At 32.7% G+C, this 22196-nt stretch overlaps 1 protein-coding gene and 3 long non-coding RNA genes across 4 annotated transcripts; 2 read left to right on the top strand and 2 right to left on the bottom strand.

Annotated features, from left to right (window-relative positions):
* Positions 1–4186: 4186 nt before the first annotated feature.
* Positions 4187–7041, top strand: LOC125194129 (guanine nucleotide-binding protein subunit beta-2). The gene is made up of 6 exons (XM_048092179.1): positions 4187–4413; positions 4515–4609; positions 5540–5964; positions 6061–6418; positions 6527–6640; positions 6811–7041. Exons 1-6 carry the CDS (start codon positions 4308–4310, stop codon positions 6844–6846), a joined length of 1134 nt encoding a protein of 377 aa, XP_047948136.1. The 5' UTR covers positions 4187–4307; the 3' UTR covers positions 6847–7041.
* A 2292-nt stretch (positions 7042–9333) lies between these two features.
* LOC125192378 lies at positions 9334–9926 on the bottom strand. Its single transcript, XR_007171378.1, has 3 exons — positions 9909–9926; positions 9512–9792; positions 9334–9369 (listed from the first exon to the last, which is right to left on the bottom strand). It is a non-coding gene; the product is annotated as an uncharacterized LOC125192378 (long non-coding RNA).
* A 446-nt stretch (positions 9927–10372) lies between these two features.
* On the bottom strand, positions 10373–13530 carry LOC125191852. Its single transcript, XR_007171265.1, has 3 exons — positions 13168–13530; positions 11873–11954; positions 10373–10560 (listed from the first exon to the last, which is right to left on the bottom strand). It is a non-coding gene; the product is annotated as an uncharacterized LOC125191852 (long non-coding RNA).
* A 4399-nt stretch (positions 13531–17929) lies between these two features.
* On the top strand, positions 17930–19277 carry LOC125192262. Its single transcript, XR_007171333.1, has 3 exons — positions 17930–18116; positions 18209–18331; positions 18931–19277. It is a non-coding gene; the product is annotated as an uncharacterized LOC125192262 (long non-coding RNA).
* Positions 19278–22196: the final 2919 nt, after the last annotated feature.

Below are 22196 nucleotides of genomic sequence, written 5' to 3'. Positions count from 1 at the left end.
GAAAACATATCAATTGCATCAATTACATATTTCTATCATATTCTACCATTGATATCAAATAACACATAATCATATCAGGATCACATCATATAGTCCAATTATTCACTTTATATAAATACCTAGCAAAGAAGCACATAAGACATGTAAAATTAAAAGTGTGATTTATACACACCTGATTAAGATAGATAATCCGGTTGAGCACTTGTTCCTGTTTCTCGATCTATAGCACTTGGTCCTTCAACAAAAATAGTATCAGACTATTTTTCTTACGAAGGAGTTCACCCCTTTGTTTTATATATATCTTTCTTTTTTTTTTTTCCAACACTATAGCCGATTTAATGGATGAATGATTTAATATCCAAACTTTCTTTTAAATACACTAATCATCAAATGAAGTAAGTATGTGACACGTTCATCTACATGTCACTACTAAAAATTTCCTTTTATTTTCCTTTTTCACATTTGCCATGTCATTAGTTTTTATTTTTATTTTTATGCATTATCTCTTTTTATACTTTTTCTAATATGACACCCTCACACAACATATATTTAAATATATTATAAATGCATGATATCATGAATGCATATATACCCGTAGGTTTTATTAGTCAAATATGTCCTATATATATATTAGGTTGCATTATACTATGTAATAATAAAAATATATATACCATATGCTATTAATTTAACTATTAAGAATGATATAACAATTAGTCCTAGAATGACAATGAAAATATGTAATTGTGCAAAATGATGCAGATGCAGGTTTCGGGTTAGGGATATCACAATTAATACTAATTATTTATCAACAATAATAATTTAAAACATTAGTCTAAAACATTTCAATATTTTTATTAGTGCATATAAATATATCGGAAATATGTGAGAAGTAGTCTTATAAATGGTAAGCAAACCTCACATTTCATCAACTTATTTCGTTTTATTATAAAACTAATATATACTCCTCTTTCCCATTAGAAATGAAACGTTTTCCTTTTTGGATTGTCCTAATAAAAATGAAACATTTCCTAAAATGGAAACAGTACTAACTCTACTTTTCTTCTCTTACTTTACTAAAATCTCGTGCCAGAACCCAAATGTTGCATATTTATTTAGACGGAGAGAGTATATAAGTGAGACCCACATTCTATTAACTTGTTTAACTCACTTTTCTATAAATTTCTCATAATTTGTGCCCAAACCAAATAGAATTTATATTGTGGAACGGAATGAGTATTATTTTTAAGGAACATACTCCCTCCGTCCCAAGGTAGTTGAGTCGTATTTTTTTTTTGTCCCAAGGTTTTAGGATCATTTCCTTTTTTGATAAAAACTTTATTCTTTCTTTTACTTTACTCTCTCTTCATCTCACTTATTCTATTTTCTCTCTCTTCATATCTCTTATCTTATTCCCTAAAAACTCTATTCTCTTTGCTTTAACTTAAAAAAAAAATCAATTTCTTAAATCTCATTCACAAAAGATACTTCATCCATTATTTGTTAATAGAGACATTTTTTTTAGACACGGAGTTTATGAATAGTGTATTAAATGGATGGTGGAAAAAGTAAGAAAGAGTAGAGTAAGAGAGATGAACAGAGAATAAAGTAAAAAAAGAATTACTTTTTGACAAAAGATAAAAATGACTCAATTAACTTGGAACTTCCCAAAAATATAAAAAAATGACTATATTAACATGGAACGAAGGGAGTAAGTATGTCCTAACTTCCTTGGAACGGAGGGAATACCAAAATAAAAATAATTTATATTTTAAAAGACGGAGGTAGTCCCTCTCCAGTCTACACCTACAACAGGTAGTTTCATCTTCGCATTTTCCTTGGTCTATCAAAATTTAGTCCTAATGACTCGAGTTATGCAATTGCTATCACTTTTTAAAAGTTGATAGTTTGACGAGCATACGTCTTGAATGATTTTTAACTTTTGGTAAAACTAAAAGCTTGATCGAGCTTGATATAAAGCTAAATGGTTGTGTCCAAAGTGGAATGATGTCGGGTTCCACTTGCCTATAAAAATATTAAATAATTTAAAATTTATATTACTATTAATTAATTATTAAAATAGAATAGTTAAATAGTACTCCCTTTCTCTTTTAAAAATATAAACTATTTTTCATTTGATTTATCCCACTAAAAAATACTATAAACTTTCAATTTAGAAATAAATTTTTTTTTCTAATCAGTTGAGATCCTTATTCTCCATTAATCTTTACTTTAATCATTTTTTTCTTTTTATCTCTCTCTTAATTTACTAAATATAAATTAAAATTCATATCATTTTAAAAGTTTCTTATTGTTAAAACTCGAGAAAATATTTATACTTAAATTAGAATTATTAATTATACTGTATTTAAAGATAAGTTCGAGTAATCTATATGGTTGTATAATACTCCATCCGTTATATAGTAGTAGAATCATTTCATATTTGACACTCATTTTGAAAAAATAATTATAAATAGTTAAAATGGAGAAAAAGTAAAGTAAGAGAAAGAATATTGTAGATAAGACTCTTCTCTATTACTCTCTCTCTTACTTTACTCTTTCTCTCTCTCTCCACTTTAACTATTTATTACTCCATCCGTCTACAAAAAATAGAGCACATTTACCGTTTTTGCCATCTACAAGAAATAGAGCACATTCATTTATGGAAAGTTTTCAATAAATAATAAACCCTACACATCATTCCACTAACACTACTTCTCACTTACTTTTTCTCTTTCTCTCTTATTTTTTTTCCTTATCTCTTACTTTAACAATTCTACATTAAAACTCGTGTCATACACCAATTGCTCTATTTTTTATGGACGGAGGGAGTATCATTTTTTTCAAAACGAGTGTAGAAAATGAAATGACTCTGTAAAACGAGTATATTATTTGAATAATCCTCCATATTCTCCTCGCTTCAGTACATTGCAAGTGATTGATATTTTTAGGCACAAAATTTAACAAATGATATCAATTGAATTATGTGGAGAGAATAAAATAGAAGAAAGGATAAAATAAAAGATATAAAAAAAATTAAGATATAAGAGAGAGTAAAGTAAAAGATAAATATTGTATTTTTAGTTAAAAACTTGAAAATCAATCAATTGTAAGAGTATTTATGCTTTTCTTCATAAAAATTTATGCTCCAATGGAAAGGGTATATGGGGAGGTATTATACATTCTTTGATTGTTAGAAGGTATCTTTACCTCTTTTTGGTAGAATGGGTAAAATATTAGTTATTTTTATTTGCCTTTTTAATTTATCTTCTTTCCTTGGAGTACATTATTTTTTAAGAAGGTATAATTACCTTTTTGAGAATAAATAAATAAAAAATATACCTTCTCAATTTACCTTTCTTCCTTAGAGATACTCTAATGGACAATAACGAAATCAATCAATTATGATGAATGTTATTTTTTGGTGAATTTTTTTTTTATAAACTTTATACTAGTACTTAATACTCCTATTTCATTCTTTCAATCTAATGTTGCATTTAATGTTTAGTTAAACATTGAATATTAAATAAGAAATAAATTCAATATTTTTAAAATAATACTACAAATACGTGGAGTATTAATTTCACGATTGTAATATAATAATATAAATAATACTACAACAATTTAAATAATCCATTTTTCGATAACATTATAAAGATTTAAATAATTTATTTTGAGATAATATATAAAAATTTAATAATATCATAAAAAATTTTAGTAATTCAAAAATTATTAAAAATAAGTACTTCCTCCGTCCCAAGGAAGATGACCCATTTCTTGAACAGCACGGGATTTTATGCAGTTATATTTTGTGTGTTAAGAGGAGAGAGTAAAGTAAGAAAGAGTGAATAAAGTATAGATAAAAGTATTTCCATTTTAAATAATGAGTCATCTTAATTGAAACAAATCAGAAAGGAAAGTGGATCATCTTTAATAAAACTGAGGGAGTACATAAATATTAAAAAATCACAAGTTAAGTCTTCAAATTGAATAAAATAGATAAATATACACCTCAAAAGCTTAAAAAGTAGAATAGTGAAAATAGATATTGAATTTGATATTTATAAAACCTTTTTAACTAAAATATAATTTATAATATTAAATATTAAAGAAATGATTCTCTCTCCTCTGTAAAGTAGCAAGTCTGAGAAGTGCAACTCATTTCTCACCTCCTCCATCTCCACATCTCCATCTCCCCCCCGCCCCCCCAAATCCCCTTCAATTCCTTAATCCTCTTCGATTCTCAATTGTGTGAAATTGCAAAGTTAGAGTTGAAATGAAGCTGAATTCTTCCAATTGAAAAAGAAGATATGTCCGTTGCTGAGCTGAAGGAGCGGCATTTGGCGGCGGCCGAAACCGTGAATTCCCTCAAGGAGAGATTAAAGCAGAAGCGCCTCCTCCTTCTCGACACCGATGGTTTGCAATTAATTTATTTCTCTCCCTCTATCTCTATCTATTACTAAGCAGATCTAATTCTAACTCTAATTCCAATTCTAATTCTTCTGCTGCTGTTTCAGTTGCCCGCTACGCCCGCTCTCAGGGTCAAACACGGGTAAGTTTTGGCCCCACTGATCTGGTTTGTTGCCGGACTCTTCAGGGCCACACCGGAAAGGTAATCCTTTACTTTTCAAATGCAATCGCCCACTTTTAATCACCTAATTTGTATCTTCGACATTTCCCTAATTTCAATCACCTCATCTGTTATTATCAATTATTCTTGGTAATCAAGTATTAGCTCCCCATTTGGCAATGAGTGAAATGATCCCTTCAATCAAAATTAGTAGGAGTGTAATTTAATGAGTTAATTTGTAGTATATCATTATGTATGTTGCCCTGGATTAGGTTGCTTCAGTTTTATTTTTATAAGAAACCTAAGGTGATCATGGATGTGCATTCCCTTCCATATTTTCTGGAGAAAACCTTCAATCCTATTGTCACCATAAAATCATTATTCATTTAGAAAGCAAGATTGTCATAGTTTTATCTTCTCTTATGGCATTGCTTGGTGAGTTACCTAGAAATTTTTTCCTATAATTGATCATACTATATCATAAAAACCATGAATAGATGTTGAACCAAATGCATAAATTCATCCAAGAATTTACCCAGACTCTTGTGTTCTGTCTTACATAATGTGTATCTACTTTTAGAAATAGATAAATGTACATCTATTTTACAAATAGGTCATCTTTGTTTGGACGGAGGGAATACTAAATAGCACCATTTTCTTAGGTTTTCTCATGCGGAACAAAAGAAAGGTCAACTCGTTCAGATAAAAGTCATGGACTGATGGTTCTGTTTAGCTCTAGAGTGAATGTAACAAACCCTTATTTTTGTGCAATCCCATTAGTAATATGTCAGCTTGAAATCAATCCCATTATCACTTTTGTCCGTCTTTGCTGTGATGCCAAACATGTCAGCTTGACTTCCCAATTTATGCATCCGCATAGAAAGAAACTGTCTGCCCAAAGAGATGATTTTGACAAATTATTATCTATATCTTGAGTTCATTTTTGTAAGCAAAATCTCAAATGTTTCTTAGGTGTATTCGCTGGATTGGACCCCAGAAAGGAATCGTATAGTCAGTGCATCTCAAGATGGAAGATTAATAGTTTGGAATGCTCTCACTAGCCAGAAGACTCACGCAATTAAGCTACCTTGTGCATGGGTCATGACTTGTGCCTTCTCTCCCAGTGGGCAATCTGTTGCCTGTGGTGGCCTAGATAGTATGTGCTCTATCTTTAATCTGAACTCTCAAACTGACAAGGATGGGAATCTTCCAGTATCAAGAGTGCTTAGTGGGCACAAGGGTTATGTATCGTCATGCCAGTATGTTCCAGATGAGGATACACACCTTATAACTGCTTCCGGTGACCAAACATGTGTTCTATGGGATATAACTACTGGCTTAAGGACGTCTATGTTTGGAGGTGAATTCCAGTCTGGGCATACTGCTGACGTTTTAAGGTACTGGTTATCTTGTTAGTGCTTACATGAACTTTTTTCTTTGGAGCTTATCTATTTCTATTGTTAGTGACTGTAATAATGCTTTTTCTTGTTCAGTGTTTCTATTAATGGATCCAACTCTAGATTGTTCATATCTGGCTCTTGTGATTCAACTGTTCGTCTGTGGGATACTCGTGTTGCCAGTCGAGCTGTTCGTACTTTTCATGGTCACGAGGGAGATGTTAATACAGTGAAGTTCTTCCCTGATGGGCATAGATTTGGATCTGGTTCAGATGATGGAACTTGCAGATTGTTTGACATTAGAACCGGCCACCAGCTACAAGAGTACAATCAACAACACGATGATAATGAGGCTCCTCATGTAACTTCAATTGCATTCTCCACATCTGGCCGACTTCTGTTTGCTGGATACACCAACGGAGATTGCTATGTCTGGGATACTCTATTGGCAGAGGTATAAGTATACATGCTCTAGTCTGTTGAGCCTCCATTTGTGATGGATTGATTGAAAATTAGATATGGTGCTCAAGCTCAACTTTCAACCCGATTGCCCTGTAAATAGGTTGTGTTGGACTTGGGAAAGCTTCAAAATTCTCACGATAGTCGGATCAGCTGTTTGGGACTGTCTGCTGATGGCAGTGCCTTATGTACAGGAAGTTGGGACTCAAACCTCAAGGTTAGTCTTAATTTGTTACCAATTAGTGCATGCTAGTCTGCTTATTTTTTGCATTATGCAGTCAAAACTCCTTGTAGCTACCCACAAAAGCATATATGAAAGAATATATGCTACTATTAGTCATTAGATAAGAATTGTGGATCCTACTATTAACTTTATACCTGTTACAGATCTGGGCTTTTGGGGGGCATAGAAGAGTGAACTGAGGAGTTGGAGACTGATTCTTGTGGAAAATGTGCAGTCGTCGTCATCCCTCTCCATCCAAAATACACGATTTTTGATGTCCAAGTTGTGGGGTGTGGGTTGTGATACCATTGTTATATTTTCTTGTAATCTTTGTAATCCCTAACAGACAGTTTGAGTAGATAAATTAAAATTTATGTGCAAGAGTTTTTGATCAATTGCAATGAGCTGAAAGGAAAAACATGTTAGCGTTTTTAATAGCCCCCATAATAGATGCAGTTACAGGAGTCTTGATTTATAGAATTAAGTACTCTCTTCGTCCCTGAAAAATAGATAGTTTTTGAAATGACACAAGTTTAATGTCAATTGGCGAAGTAAGAAAGATATAGAAAGAAAGAGTGATAGGATTATTGTTAGTGAAGAATGAGACTCACTAAGAGAAAGATAAATATTTCCTTAATAGAATTGGTTTATTTTTTAGGGACATCCTAATATGACAAATATGGTTTATTTTTAGGGACATCGCATCTCTTAATTTGACAGTTAGTCAAATTGTCAATAAGCAACCATCTACAGAGGTAGAGCTAGTGAAATTGTCAACAAGCAACAGAGGTTGAACATCTACTTCCTTATCAGTTAGTCAAATTGTCAATAAGCAACCATCTACAGAGGAGCCAGTGAAATTGTCAACAAGCAACAGAGGTTGAACATCTACTTCCTTAACAAGCTATGACGTAAAAAAGTAGACGTATATGAATTGATAGACATGTACACATTGGATTCGTGGAACATACGACACAAATGAAAGAAGTAAGACCAATATTCTACATAATGATTGTTCATGATTCTTACCAAAATAGTGTTATAGAATTTTGCAGAGATTGCAAATTAAATAATTTAATAGACGTGAATCTATTTAAACTCAACCAAAATAGTGTTAGGATTTTGCAGTAAAGATTGCAAATTAAATACATTGATAAACATGAGTCTGCTTAAAATCAATTCATACAAGTTGCATGCTAGAAACATACTGATTTACATGCTCCCTCGGTTCACCAAATGTTGACTATATTTGTCATTTCGGTTCATTCACAAAATATCGTCCATTTTGCCTTTTTTTTAATCATTTTTGATAAGTAGATTTCACTTTCCACTGACTCATTATAATCACATTATAACTAATATTCTCTCCATCCCAACTAAGTTGAGTCGTATTCCTTTTAGGGATGTCTCAACTTAGTTGAGTCATTTTTTATTTTTGACAAAAAAAAAAACAAAACATTCAATCACTCTTATTTTATTCCATCACCTCGTTTACCCTCTCCTTTATCTTTTCAACTTTATTCTTTTCTCCTATTTTTCAATACAATTTTTTAATCTTCGTGCTTAAAAGTTTTGACTCAACTTAGCTGAGACTGGAGGGGAGTGTATAAAAGTGAGATTCACATTTCATCTTTTCTTCACTTGTCTTAAAACCCGCACCGAATCAAATAAGGACAACATCTGGTGAAAAAAGGGAGTAACATAGTAGAATAAAATCTAAACATACTACTTGAACATTCAAACAATTTGTTAGTTAGAGACTCCGCCAAACACATAATTCTTCTCTATTTTTCACCAAATAAGGGTGAGAGGAGAAAGAGTCTCGCAGAGAGGAAAGAGAAGGTATATAAAGGGGTAAGTATGAAAACCATATCAAACACTAGTAAAAAGTGGCACTATTTGAATAGACCAGAATAAACTTTGATTGCCATGTCAGACTTTTTGATTTTTGTCATTAATGAAAAACAATAAGATCTTCCTGATCTTCCCCACCACTTTTACACATCCGTTTTATAAAAATTATAATAAATAGTTAAAGTAGAAAAATAATAAAGTGAAAGAGATAATAATATGAAAAAAAGTCTTATCTACATTATTTTCTATGTTACTTTACTATTTATTCCCTTTAACTATTTTTTATAATTTTTACAAAATGAGTGTGCAAAAGTGACTGGGACTCCTAAAGTGAGACGGAGAGAGTATTATAAATAACTTAGGAAAATAAATGCGGGCCGAAATCAAGATAGTTGGTAGATATTGTTTTTTTAATCATTTGTTTGGTAGAAAGATAATATTCCAAATTATGAATTAGATAAATTGTGATATGATAAAATCATCCTTGTGAGATATAGATATATTTTAAACTAAAAGTTTAATAATGCACCGATTGATTTAAGTTGTCACGACCGCACTTTGCTAAGAATAGCAAAGCCGGGAAACCGTGACTAGGGGTGGGGAATAAGAAGAGGGGAATAGAAAGGGGATAACAATGACTGAATATTCACTTAGAAATAAAAGGAAAGACAATTTCAGATTAACTTTTAACCAAAAAAACTTGAATCGAAATCTTACTATTCAATAATTATTTATCAGAGTATAGAAGAACAATACACAGCGGAATGGATGCGGTCACATGTATGAAGACATGCACCTCCGAGAGTCTCTACTTAAAATAAAAAGGAATCATCAACTCTGCTCAGCATTCTCCACCGTCACTGCTCAACCTGCACATTTAGAAATATATGCAGGGCTGAGTATAAAAATACTCAGTGAACACATTGCCGAAATATACATACATAAAATGAAAATATTGTCATGCCATCACAGTAACACTCGAGGGTTTTCTCTTAAAAGGCCCGAGCTTACTAAATTCTTTGTGAGCTAAAGTTCGACTGATCAGTCTAAGTTCTTTCTGTACTTTTGCCATATCTGAACACCAAGTGCCGTGGAGATGGCGCTCTCCCACGGTCACCTACATCTTTCTCCAGCCGGGGAGGTGGCCACCTCCCAACGGCCTCCACTATATCATCTTTGTGCCGTGGAAGGTGGCCACCTTCCAACGGTCACCTGTGTACACTTATCCGAGTAGGGACACCACCCTCACTCGGACCCGAAGTCGATTCTTACGTTCCAACCAAACAGATAGGCTTCATAAACATAAAAGAAATCATTTATGGCAAGACAACATTATTTGTATAACTAAATATCATCTCAAATTATTTGACATTTTATCCACATTAGTATGTAGGATAGAAAAGTTCACCTCGTTCGTTTAATTTCTTTATCTCGGATTTCCATACTCCGACCTTAACTTGCTCGTAGAGCTAGCCTTTTGGAAATAATAACACCAAAGTGTATAAATGAGGATTAGGGGAAAGATTACATATTTTCTCTCTCCTATAAAGAATGGATATTATGAAAAGAATGAATTTCATTTTCTTTTTCTTGTTTCTTTCGTGCATGTATACATATTTAGGAATCTATATTTTATTTCATTTTGTACGTGTAGGAAACGAAAAGAGTATTATGTTGTTACTCGGAGATGCGTCGTTCAAATGGCTCATCAAGACTTACACTTCTTTAAATCAACTCTTTTAGATTGTCGAAAAAAAACGAAGATTAAACGAAAAAAAATCGAATACCCATTCGACATCCTTACAAGTTCAACTTAAATGATAGGAAATGTTTTGGAGGGGGGGGGGGGTGTTACAGATGTTACTATTCATAAAAATTATATATTTAATTGTTTAATAAAATATACTTCACCAACTATTACATAACGAACTTTGCAGTGGAATTATACTATCAAAAGCTTTACAGAAACATGCCACCATGTTATAGACTTCCACAATTGACTAGTGATTCATCAAGGATGTAACTGATATGCTACTCTGATACAAACTCTATCACTTAACCTGCAGGGTGGAAGAAGAGGGAAAGTGAGCTTAGCTCAGTAACAAAATCCTCACTACAAAAAAATCAGCACTTTTAGAAAAGAGGTATTAACAATTTATATTAATCGTTACTTGGTTTTAAAAAAAAAAAAAATTCTTTACATATGAATCAGGATTTACCTAATTTCTTTATAAGTTGAGTATTTTCACTCTTTTGTTTTTCTTATAAACAAAGTTTTCTATATTCTTTAGTTTTCCCCTACTGACAATTGTTAACTTTCATTATTATCATGTTACGCCATCATGTAGCAACTTATAATTTCGTATATTTCAAAATTACTGTATAATTATCTTGTTACCAGTATATTGCACCACAAATCATCATTTTTCTTTCAATTAACACTAAATCACTTAATTTTGTATCTTATATAATTTTACATTACATCTGAATCCTCAATCATCCCGAACACACACATCACATTCTTTATCTACATACTAACACAGATAAATTATACTCCCTCCGTCCCAAGATAAGTGACTTATATACCTTTTTGGGGTGTCCCACTATAAGTGACCTATTTCCATTTTTAGCAAAAAGTCACCTCTCTTACTTTATTCTCCACCTACTTTATTCTCTCTTCTCTCCTCTACTTTTCTCTCTCTCATACTTTACTCTCTCTACTTTAATTTATTTAAATACCATTCCTTAAATCCCGTGCCCAAAAGAAGTAAGTCACTTATCTTGGGACGAAGGGAGTAGATATCATCACATTTCAAAACATATATATCGATCGCCAACGTTATCACATGTCAAAACACAACTAGCCTCATTAAGTGCTTAGTGTCCGAGACCAGGGTAGACGAACCAAATCGAAAACCGATGCAGACGTAGATTTTGTCATCGAAAGGACTCCGCATAGACCACCCATTTAGGGTGCTGACATATAATCGCATGCAATTATCTTCGTATACATCTCATAAATATATCTCATTTATCACATTCACCTCAATGCTCATTTCCACATTTATCGCACCATCTTCACAGCTAGAGTCATATTCATTTTCATATCAAACTTGTATAATCATTTATCATGCCAACACATATATTACTACACTTCATAACACACTATTTCTAATTTCATCATGAACTCATATTTATACTATTTCTTCACAGCACATTCTTATTAGATTATTAAATATCATAACAGTTCATATCGTTCACATTATAAGCATGATTAGGAATCATAATTAAGCGTCTCTTTCATCTATAGTTTACAATTTAACACACATTATCTTAACTAAAAGATCAAACACCATAGAGAGGATACTCTACCTCGTAGGCTTATGACCATGATGAGGCTATTTCACCTGGACGCTTCGATTTTCACGATAGGCTCCTTTGCTTGATTTGCGTACTATAAATATTATAACTATTAGTAACTCATATTCAGTAATTATATTCTAAAGTAACAACTTCCTTCTCAACTTCATATTCTCTAATGCTCCAGTTTTCGGCTCTCGTCCTTAGTCTAAAAATCCATAATTTCTCATTACTCTTAATTTCCACTCTTAAGTATGCATTAACATCATAATCCACTCATCCAACACCTTATCTCATTCTAATTTATACATATGATGTTACTATTCCCGTAATTTCTACATATGATGTTACTATTCCCGAGATACTATTCATGGGTTATTTCCAAAGATTTCTTAATAACATCAAATTACTAACTCAATTAATTCCAATCCAAATTTTATACTCTGCTTATATTGTGACACACAATATATATCAAGATTATACTTATTTTATGTCATTAAGCCATCTAAATAATTCAACAAACCTACTTGTTACTATTCACATAATATAATTTTAGGTGAAATCGTTGTTTTAAGAAATACTAGGCATTCTCATAACATTCTCATGTATTTACACTAACACTTATATTTAACCATGATCATATTTTATAACTGGAGTCTGAAGCATAAGAATAGTCACATCTACTATATTAGTTCAACCTCTCCTTCAATCTATGCAGTTATTACTAATTATCCAATTATACTTCAACTATCAGTTCTAATCACATCCCTCAACTTATTCCATACCTCTAATCATAATTAGATGTTCATACTGTCTTAGTGAAAATTCTCTAAATTTGAAAACCAAGTTATCATCATCAATAAATTCCGATAATTTCAATTTACACATCGTTAATTATCTAGATTCCAATTCCAACACAATATTTATTAAAATAAAAAATCACAATATCAGGTTCCTATATATTAATATTTCAGTCACTATGTAATACTTACCTTAGGGTTTGACTCTCTTTCATTATTCGATTCTTGAAAATCATATAACCTATATACACCTCCATTTCAACCAATTAGTAAACCCAATTCAGGATCAAAGATCCCTAATCTCAATTTCAATATCACCATGATACCATAACATCTTTAACTTTGAAATTAATCATCAAAACATGACATAGGATATCAATATGCTACATTAATCAAACATAAAACCATTTATGTATCAACACCTATGTAGCTCGAAATTTTCAGATTTCTAACCTCAGTATATATTGAATTTCTTGTTATAAAAGTAGTATAGGAGAAAGCCCTTACTTGATTTGCCATGTTTTATGCGATTAAATCTCCGATTGCCGACGAACAAGCCGAATAAATGAGGGAGCAAGTTCTTGGCTATGGAGGTTGAAAGGAGTCTACTTCCATAACATCTATTTTGAATATTAGGTTGATGTGGGTTTGAATCTCAATTCCTGACATGGAGATAAACTTATGGGAATTGGGACTTGGGTAAGCTGTGTGCGCTTTCGGCTTTCCCGTGACTTCGCCGGCGATTTCGATGTGCCGGTATGCAGCTGAACGGAGAGAGAACAAGGCTGTGGTGAAGATTATAGAGAGGGACGTAGAGGGTGAAAGGGAGAGATCCCTCTAATTTTATTTCTATTCCCAAACCTTTCTCTAATTTTCTTCCCCACATTAAACGTATCACTCCACATTCCACCTCAACTATTTATTCTTTTTCTTTCTCTTTTTCTTTATCACATATTTATCTTCTTTTCAAATTTTCTATTTACTTTTACTTCTAATCTAAATAAGTAAAAGCTTGTATAATTCCTCTAATTTTAATTTCTAATTTCTAATCCTCTAAAGTTGGAATATTGCAACTTCTAATTCTTATATTTATTTTTATTTCTATTTTGTAAATTTGGGGTATTACAACTCACCCCCACTTAGAGAATTTCGTGCTCGAAATGATACCTGATTAAAAAAAGAAGGAGTATCGTTGTCACACCATATACTCAGGCTCCCACGTGGTTCTTCTAGTTTATGACTTTGTCACAACACTATGTCTAGTATCTTTCTATTTCTAAGTTCTTTATCTTCTTTCTCTCAATTCTAAACTCCAGGTTATTACTCATAGGTCAAATCAGGTAGTATCTCTATTAATTAGTCGAAAGAATATAAGAAGGTTCTAACTGATACTTCCTTGATAATGACACATGCAATATATATATATATATATATATATATATATATATATATATATATATATATATATAGGTTTGACAATGTTAAAATACACAATATCGCTAGCGTTTAACTAACATGCCCCTATATATATATATATATATGGGAGTATTAGGGTACTATTACCCCCTTAGTGTCTTTTTCCTTCTTAATATCAACCATTAGATTAGTAGGACGGACGGACTAGATGAAGCATCACAAAATCATCCCGTGTTGCATTATTAGTCTCATTTTGTGCATTATACGGGTATAATTGTAAAACAACAATGAATTAAAACGGAAGGAGCGAGATTTCAGCGAGATTTTCATAGACCTTCCATCTACTCACTCTCTCTCTCACTCCTCAAACCCACGATTCAACATCGTCTCCCCGAATCCCCCCCCCCCTCCCCCCAATTTCCAAACCTTAGCCGCCACTCCAAGCCACCGGAAATCAACAACTACACGGAGAAGACGAATTCTGCCGGATTTTGCTCACTCGCTCGACGCAGCAACGTTTTAATCGGTGGAAGACTTGCAATCAACAACAAGGTAGGGTTCCTGATTTTGGATTTTTCAATTGAGTTTTTCTTCATTATTAATTGATTGGTTTGCTAAATTGGAGTAACTACACAGAGAAGATGACTTCTGCCAATTTTTTTCTCACTCGCTCGACGCAGCAACGTTTTAATCGGTGGAAGACTTGCAATCAACAACAAGGTAGGGTTCCTGATTTTGGATTTTTCAATTGGGTTTTCTTCATTACTGATTGATTGGTTTGCTAATCGGAGCAACTATACTGAGAAGACGAATTTTTCCGGATTTTGTTCACTCGCTTGACGCAACAGCGTTTTAATCGGTGGAAGACTTGCAATCAACAACAAGGTAGTGTTCCTGATTTTAGGTTTTTCAATTGGTTTTTTCTTCTATGTTGTAACAAATTCATTATATATACCGTTTGTTACATTATTGAATTCTATCTGCTGCATCATTTAGGTCTGCCATTGTTGTAGATTTAATTTATGCTACATCATATGGACTTGTTGGTACATAACTAATTTGCATGAAAAATGTAATAGCATTTGATACATTTTTTATGTTTTTCCTTGAATCATCTACTTCAACTTGGTTGTATTGAAGTTAATAGTTAATTACTGCTTTACAATAGGGTATTGCTCGATTTTTTAGAGGAAATCTTATTGTGCTTTATTCGATTGCTTTCAATTGCTTTATTCGATTGCTTTCTTACATTATTTGCTTGCTTTTGTACATTATTGTAATTGTCGTGTCTAATAATCCTGTTTATTATAATTGTAATGTACGACTATAGTTATTTAATGTATATTTCTTACTGAGTAATGTACGAATATAGTATTTTAATGTATGTTTTTCTGATTTTGTTTGTGATAAGATGGGCCACCATGATTTGAGAAACTCTACAACACTGAAAGAGATAGAGAATGACAAGGAGAAGCATACGTGGAAGAGAAAATATTGACATTTTTTAGTTTGTTTTCCAGATATATTGTTTTTTATACTTGCTTTAAGACGTACATTATTTAGTAGTTAAGTATTACATTGTTTTGGAGTTGTCCTACTTTATAATTTTATCTCTACTATTATTATGCCATAAGTTTACTATATACGTTTGACCCATGGATTGGTAAACCCAAAGGGCATAAATTCAAGTTCCCTGTAACATTATTCTCTGCAATATGTACATTATTCATTGTTACGAATGTACATTACTAGATACTATTGGTACATTATTCACTATACCAAATCTGAATCAAACATTAAAAACGAAATTTAATTCATGTGGTGGTACTATACCATAGCTCCATGGGTTGCTAAACCCAAGGGGAATGATTCAAACTCTCTGCCCTTTGTGATGGTTTCGTTTGTGAGTGGGTACTAAAACCTAGCCCCATGGATTGCTAAATCCAAAGGGCATGAATTCAATTTTCTGTCAACATTATTCTATTCAATTTGTACATTATGCATTGATCCGTTATATACTTAATATATTACATTATTTGTCGAAAGTTTAAAAACTATAACTTACGATTAAACGAAAATCTGTAAATCAATGAACGGATTAATTAAATTACTTTCTTATTGTTGAAAAAACGAAACCAATCGAGGAATACTTCCAGAATTCGGGTTTAGGCGAGAAACTACACCACCAGACGTGTTCAACGTAGAAAATTGAGTCAGTTATGTCAGAGAAGAAAGAGAAATTATGAAGGAATATGAAATAAAAACAAACTAAAAAACTTTCTTCCATAATTGAAAACACCAAAACTTATGAAGGAAATCGATAGAAGATGCTCAAAATTATGGCAGAGGAATGGAATTTGAATTTTGTGATTTGCAGCAATGTAAACCGTAAAGATGGAGGAGAGAAGAAGAAGAATTAAATATGGAAAATAAATTAGAAAATATAACTACCAAACTTAATGGAGAGAATTAAGGAAATGAAATAACCGTGCAAAAAATCACTCCCAACAATGCCCTTTTCCAATTAATTTAATAATATAAATAATGAAAACAAGCTTAATTTTCGGCCATCAGATCTTGAAAATGGAGGGTGGAGATTGAGAAGGAAAAAGAACAAAAAATGGAAAAAAGATGTGAATACATCCCTATATATATATATATATATATATATATAGGAATGTGATCAAATGAAAACTCTAAATACTGTACAAACTTAAAACTATGATCTGGACCATTGAACAATGTCAACAGATCACAAAAAAGCATCAACAAAAAAATGTCAATAGAATTTCAACAGTAGTCAATGATTGATGTTTTGTTGATACTATGTTGACATTAAAATCTTGAAATTTTACACTTGTGTTGATATTGTATTGAAATAGTGTTGAAGCTGTGTTGAGGAGTTTTGAGTTTGTACAATATATAAGTTTGCATTTTATCACTAATATATATATATATAGGGGTGCACTAGGGTGCCACCATAGATAGGATAACACCATACCACCAATATAGTCCGTTAGATCTCGTTTATGGACACCTAAGATTAAGTTTCGAGAAAAAACACAGGTTTGCAGTGTACAGTATTAGATATTGCAGTCTATTGTATTAGATATTGCAGTCGTGGTAAAATGCAATATTGTTGTGGTAAGACTGCAATATTTAATGAACAACACTGCAATCTGGTAACGTAAAATTAGAAATTTCCTATTTTACCCCTCCGTGTTTTTACACGTGGCAGCATGACAAGCACACGATTTTCAGATCCAATGGCCTAAAATGGTGGTATGGTGTTACAATAAAGAGGGTTATATATATAGGGGCATGTTAGGGTGCCACCACCCCTTAAAATAACACCATACCACCATTCCTAGCCAATCATTTGTATACGTGGACGAATAATAAGCTGCCACGTGGACAATTTTTTTTCAAGGATAAAAAAAGACGGGCAGCAATATTTAATACCTTATACAAAATTTTTTCTTGAACAACAATATCCAACACGCTAGATTGCTGTCTACCGTATTGAATATTGTTGTATAAGTGGTGTCACGGTGTCACTTTAAGAGGGGTTGTCATTTTAACACAAACATATATATATATATATATAGGGGATCATTAGGGTGCCACCATAGTTAGAGTGACATCCTACCACTAATTTGATCCGTCAGATTTGATATATGGACGCTTGAGATCAATTTATTGAAATAGAGTCTGAATTGCTGGATAATGCAGGGGATATTGCTGTGTAGGGGTAATTTGGTCAATTACCTAAATTGAAACCTACACAGATTTGAATTAAATAAACGCTGTCGCTTCTTCCCACTACACCATTAATCTCTCTTCTACCAAAAAACCGACGCTCTCTCTTCATACTACACCATTAATCTCTCTCTCCCAATTTGGAACCCTAACGGGCGATTCATTTTCTCTTCGACAGCGAATTGGAAGCAATGTTTACGACGGCGAAGTCGAATCACAGTTGACAAAGATATTCAGAGATACAGTGGTGATATGATGTTTTTTTCAGAATCGCGAGTTTAGTTAGGGGTCGATTGCTTTAATATATCTCTTGATTTTGATTGCATTCATCTATCTCTAATTGTTATGCTCGGATCGTTTTTTGCTTTATTAGGTTTTGTTGATTCCCTAGCAATCGAGTTTTAATCTAAAATCGGCGATTATTAGCGAATTTTGGCTGTGAAAAGAAGCGATTGTGGCTTGCGGTTGTCGGCGCGGTTTCTGGGACTCCCCATCGGTAAAATTTTGCTTCATTATGTTTTATTTTTGCTTTCAGTTTTTTGGAGAATTTTTAATTGGTGATTTTGGTAATTTTCGCAATTGTATAGCTATTTTGCTCGGTGTATTGGTAACTTTTGCAATTGTATGGAGATTTTGCTCCATGTATTGGTGATTTTTGCAATTGTATGGTGATTTTGCTCCATGTATTGGTGATTTTTGCAATTGTATGATGATTTCTTCCAATTTTATTGCGATTTTGTTATGTTGATTTTTGATTTGTTGTTGTTATATGCAAATTTGTTCGTAGTACCTGGTTTTTTATTTCTGATATCATACATAACTCTGCATTGCATTATAAAGTATTGGTGATTGCATATTAATGTACATGTGAATGCAATGTAGTGAATTGTTTCGGTTGTCCTCTTTTTTGTTGATTATGCCGTATATATTGCAGTGCATTGTAGTCTACTTTGCTGGACATAGTAATATTATTTGCATTTGAGAAAAAGAATAATTTAAGGTATTTGAAATGCACACCACTTGCTATCTTGCATTGCATTGTACACTATCTTGCAGAGTAACATACATGTGAATGCATCGTACACTATCTTGCAGAGTAACATACATCATCGATTGGAAATGCGACCTAAGAAACAAGAAGTCGAAGTCCTTCCTGCTGCTTTGTGGCATATTCTATACAACAATGCTGTATAGAAACGATAACATGGACATTGACTCCGTTATGAGTATTGCATCAAGAGGAGGGGAAAAAGAAGGGATCGATAGACGATGAGAAGATGGTCGTAGACCACCACAAACCGTGACTAACTAATGAACATTTTTTTGCTGCAAATATTAAGTTTAGTTTCAGTGGTGTTTTTTGACGTAGATGATGTTTTGTTTTGGTTATTCCTTGTACTAAAAAAATATGACGATTTTATTTTGGTGTAGACAATGTTGGTGGCGTAATTTGAATTGTCTTTGTCCCTTAGTTGTTTAATGTCTGCTAATTCTATAATGTTTGTGTGCTTAATATGAAATGTAGTTAGGGAATACATCAAAAATTATACAACAATACTTTATGTTTTGTACTGCAATATGTGAAACGGTGCACATGCAAAAATTGATCTCATTAAGAGGCAATAACCAATGAAAGGGAATGCAATCTGAGAATAATAGTACTCCACATTACCAATTAATTGTAGTGTACTATGAAAGTAGTAAAGTATTTCAATGAAGTAAGCAAACCAGAAAGCAATAGTAAGCAATACTTTGAGAACAAATCTGCAATCGTTTCGATAAACTACAACAACAAAAAATAAAATAAAGTAATACTCCATATAACTGCATAAACTACGTGGTAACGCTGCAATATCCAATGAATAACACTGCAATATTTAATGAATAACACTGCAATGTATTATGTAAGAAGTAGTACGGCTAAAAGATTGAAATACTGCTAGATGAACTAATTGATCTCCTTTTCCTTTTGTTTGCCACCATTGGCATGGTGACACAGTTCTCTACATTTTCCATACCGACACAATGATATGTTGTTCAACCTCACAGTCCTCTCCTTGCAAAACTGCTTCCCCTTCATATTTGAATTGCAATATAATGCAATTACACATTATGTGGCCAGCAACTTCCAATACACAATACAACAATCTGGTAAATGCTTCGCCTTCATAGTTGAACTGCAATATAATGCAATTACACATTATGTGGCCAACAACTTTCAATACATAATACAACAATCTGGTAAAGAGCATGGTATAGCCAAAATGCTTCCCCTTCATAGTTGAATTGCAATATAATGCAATTACACATTATGTGTCCAGCAACTTTCAATACATAATACAACAATCTGGTAAAGAGCAAGGTATAGCCAAAATGCTTCCCTTCATAGTTGAATTTCAATATAATACAATTACTTATTATGTGTCCAGCAACTTTGAATACATAATACAACAATCTGGTAAAGAGCAAGGTATAGAAAAAAATGTTTCCTCTTTATAGTTGAATTGCAATATAATGCAATTACACATTATGTGGCCAGCAACTTTCAATACATAATACAACAATCTAGTAAAGAGCAAGGTATAGACAAAATAACTGAGTAGAATTGGAATAAATGTGAATTTAAATAGAATCAGTAGGTTCATCAACAAAAAAAAGGCTAAAATCTAACAATAATCGCAGACTAAGTTTGAGAGAAACCAAATAGGAAGTTTCTTATGAAATCAACCAATAATCATCCAAACACATACAAAGCGGACGACAAACTGAATCAATGACGAAATATGGAATCAATGTCGAGGATTACTCAATTCGCATAGCAAGGAATTTACTCAATCACAAATATTACAAAATCAACAAAATTAAGGAATTGTTTACCTTCTGCAAAATTACTCATCTCCAAATCACAATTGATGATCGTCCCCATTACCATATGACATGAATTGAAGAATTGATTCAATCAATCGCCTCCAAGGGAAGATAAAATATTTAATTCAATCGATGAACTTAGAAAATTACTATCATCTCCAAATCACAAATTGATTCACAAATTGATTAATGCCACGTGTCATTTAATAATGCACATTTTCATTCTAATAATGCACAGCGGCTAATAATGCAACATTATAGACTAATAATGCACATTTTCATTCTAATAATGCACAGCGGCTAATAATGCAACATTATAGACTAATAATGCATTGATCACAACCATCCAATTTAAGGATCCAAGGGCTGAGATTAAGAAGGAAATAGGACACTTAGGGTGCAAAGGAGCCTAACGCACCCATATATATATATATATATATATATATATATATATATATATATATATATATATATACAGATTGTGTTAAAATGACAACACCTCTTAAAGTAACACCATACCACCATGGCTAGCCAATCATTTATACATGTGGACGAATAATAAGCTGCCATGTGGCAATCATAAAAATTGCTCAAGGATAAATTTTCACGGACTGCAATATCCAATACACTAAACTGCAATTTTTCCCGACTGCAATATCCAATACGCTACAACTCGCAATCTATAGATTGCGCTCTAGCGTTTATACTATTGCATCTAGCATATATAATATTGCAGTCTAGCGTGGTGTCACAGTGTCATTTTAAGAGTGTTGTCATTTTAACGCACCCCTATATATACATATATATATAGGGGAGCACTAGGGTGCCCCCTTAGTTAGAGTAACAACGTACATCCAATCTGGTGCTGCCATGTGGCACAAAACATGCAGTATTTTAGACACAAAAATGCAATCTAGTTGTATATGCATTTCCGCAGATTGCATTTTAGTTGTAGGTAAATTACATTTTATAATGTTGAGTTTTGCATTTTCACATAAATTGCATTTTATATTGTTGAGTTTTGCATTTTCACATGTATAAATGCAATCCGTCTTATTATAAAATGCAATTTATGTGAAAATGCAAAACTCAACGATAAAAAATTCAATCTGCATATAACAAAAATGCAATCTGGCGAAATTCATTTATAGCTTTCACAAATATATCGTGCTTCCAGTGGTGAGAAGTGTATGGAGTCTCATGAGCTTCACTCATGATCTCGTTCTTGAGTTCCTCGTTGTCGGCACGCATAGTCTTCCTTCAAACATGAGGGCATTATCGGACTCCTCACTAAAATTTCCCGATTTGCCCGTTCTCACTTCCACTCGAATCTCTTCGAGTTTCGCATCCATTCGTTGCGCTGCAACGATTCTTGTTTTCAAATCTGGTTCCACCACTAAGGTGGCGATTCGTCCTTCCACCGTTTCAGGTGCCCTTATCACTTCTAATCGCAATTTACTAAACTCTCGTATCAAACTTTCTTCTTCCGTCAG

The sequence above is a fragment of the Salvia hispanica genome, chromosome 6, assembly GCF_023119035.1.
Source record: "Salvia hispanica cultivar TCC Black 2014 chromosome 6, UniMelb_Shisp_WGS_1.0, whole genome shotgun sequence".
Lineage (NCBI taxonomy): Eukaryota > Viridiplantae > Streptophyta > Magnoliopsida > Lamiales > Lamiaceae > Salvia > Salvia hispanica.
The sequence above is the reverse complement of the archived record's forward strand: the minus strand, read 5'-3'. Positions and strand labels throughout refer to the sequence as shown.

Bases quoted from the DNA above. Each gene is read 5' to 3' on its own strand.
- LOC125194129 (XM_048092179.1), top strand. From the start codon at position 4,308: ATGTCCGTTGCTGAGCTGAAGGAGCGGCATTTGGCGGCGGCCGAAACC. The intron at 5,965-6,060 runs GTACTGGTTATC...TTTCTTGTTCAG, and splicing joins CATACTGCTGACGTTTTAAG to TGTTTCTATTAATGGATCCA. The intron at 6,419-6,526 runs GTATAAGTATAC...CCCTGTAAATAG, and splicing joins GGGATACTCTATTGGCAGAG to GTTGTGTTGGACTTGGGAAA.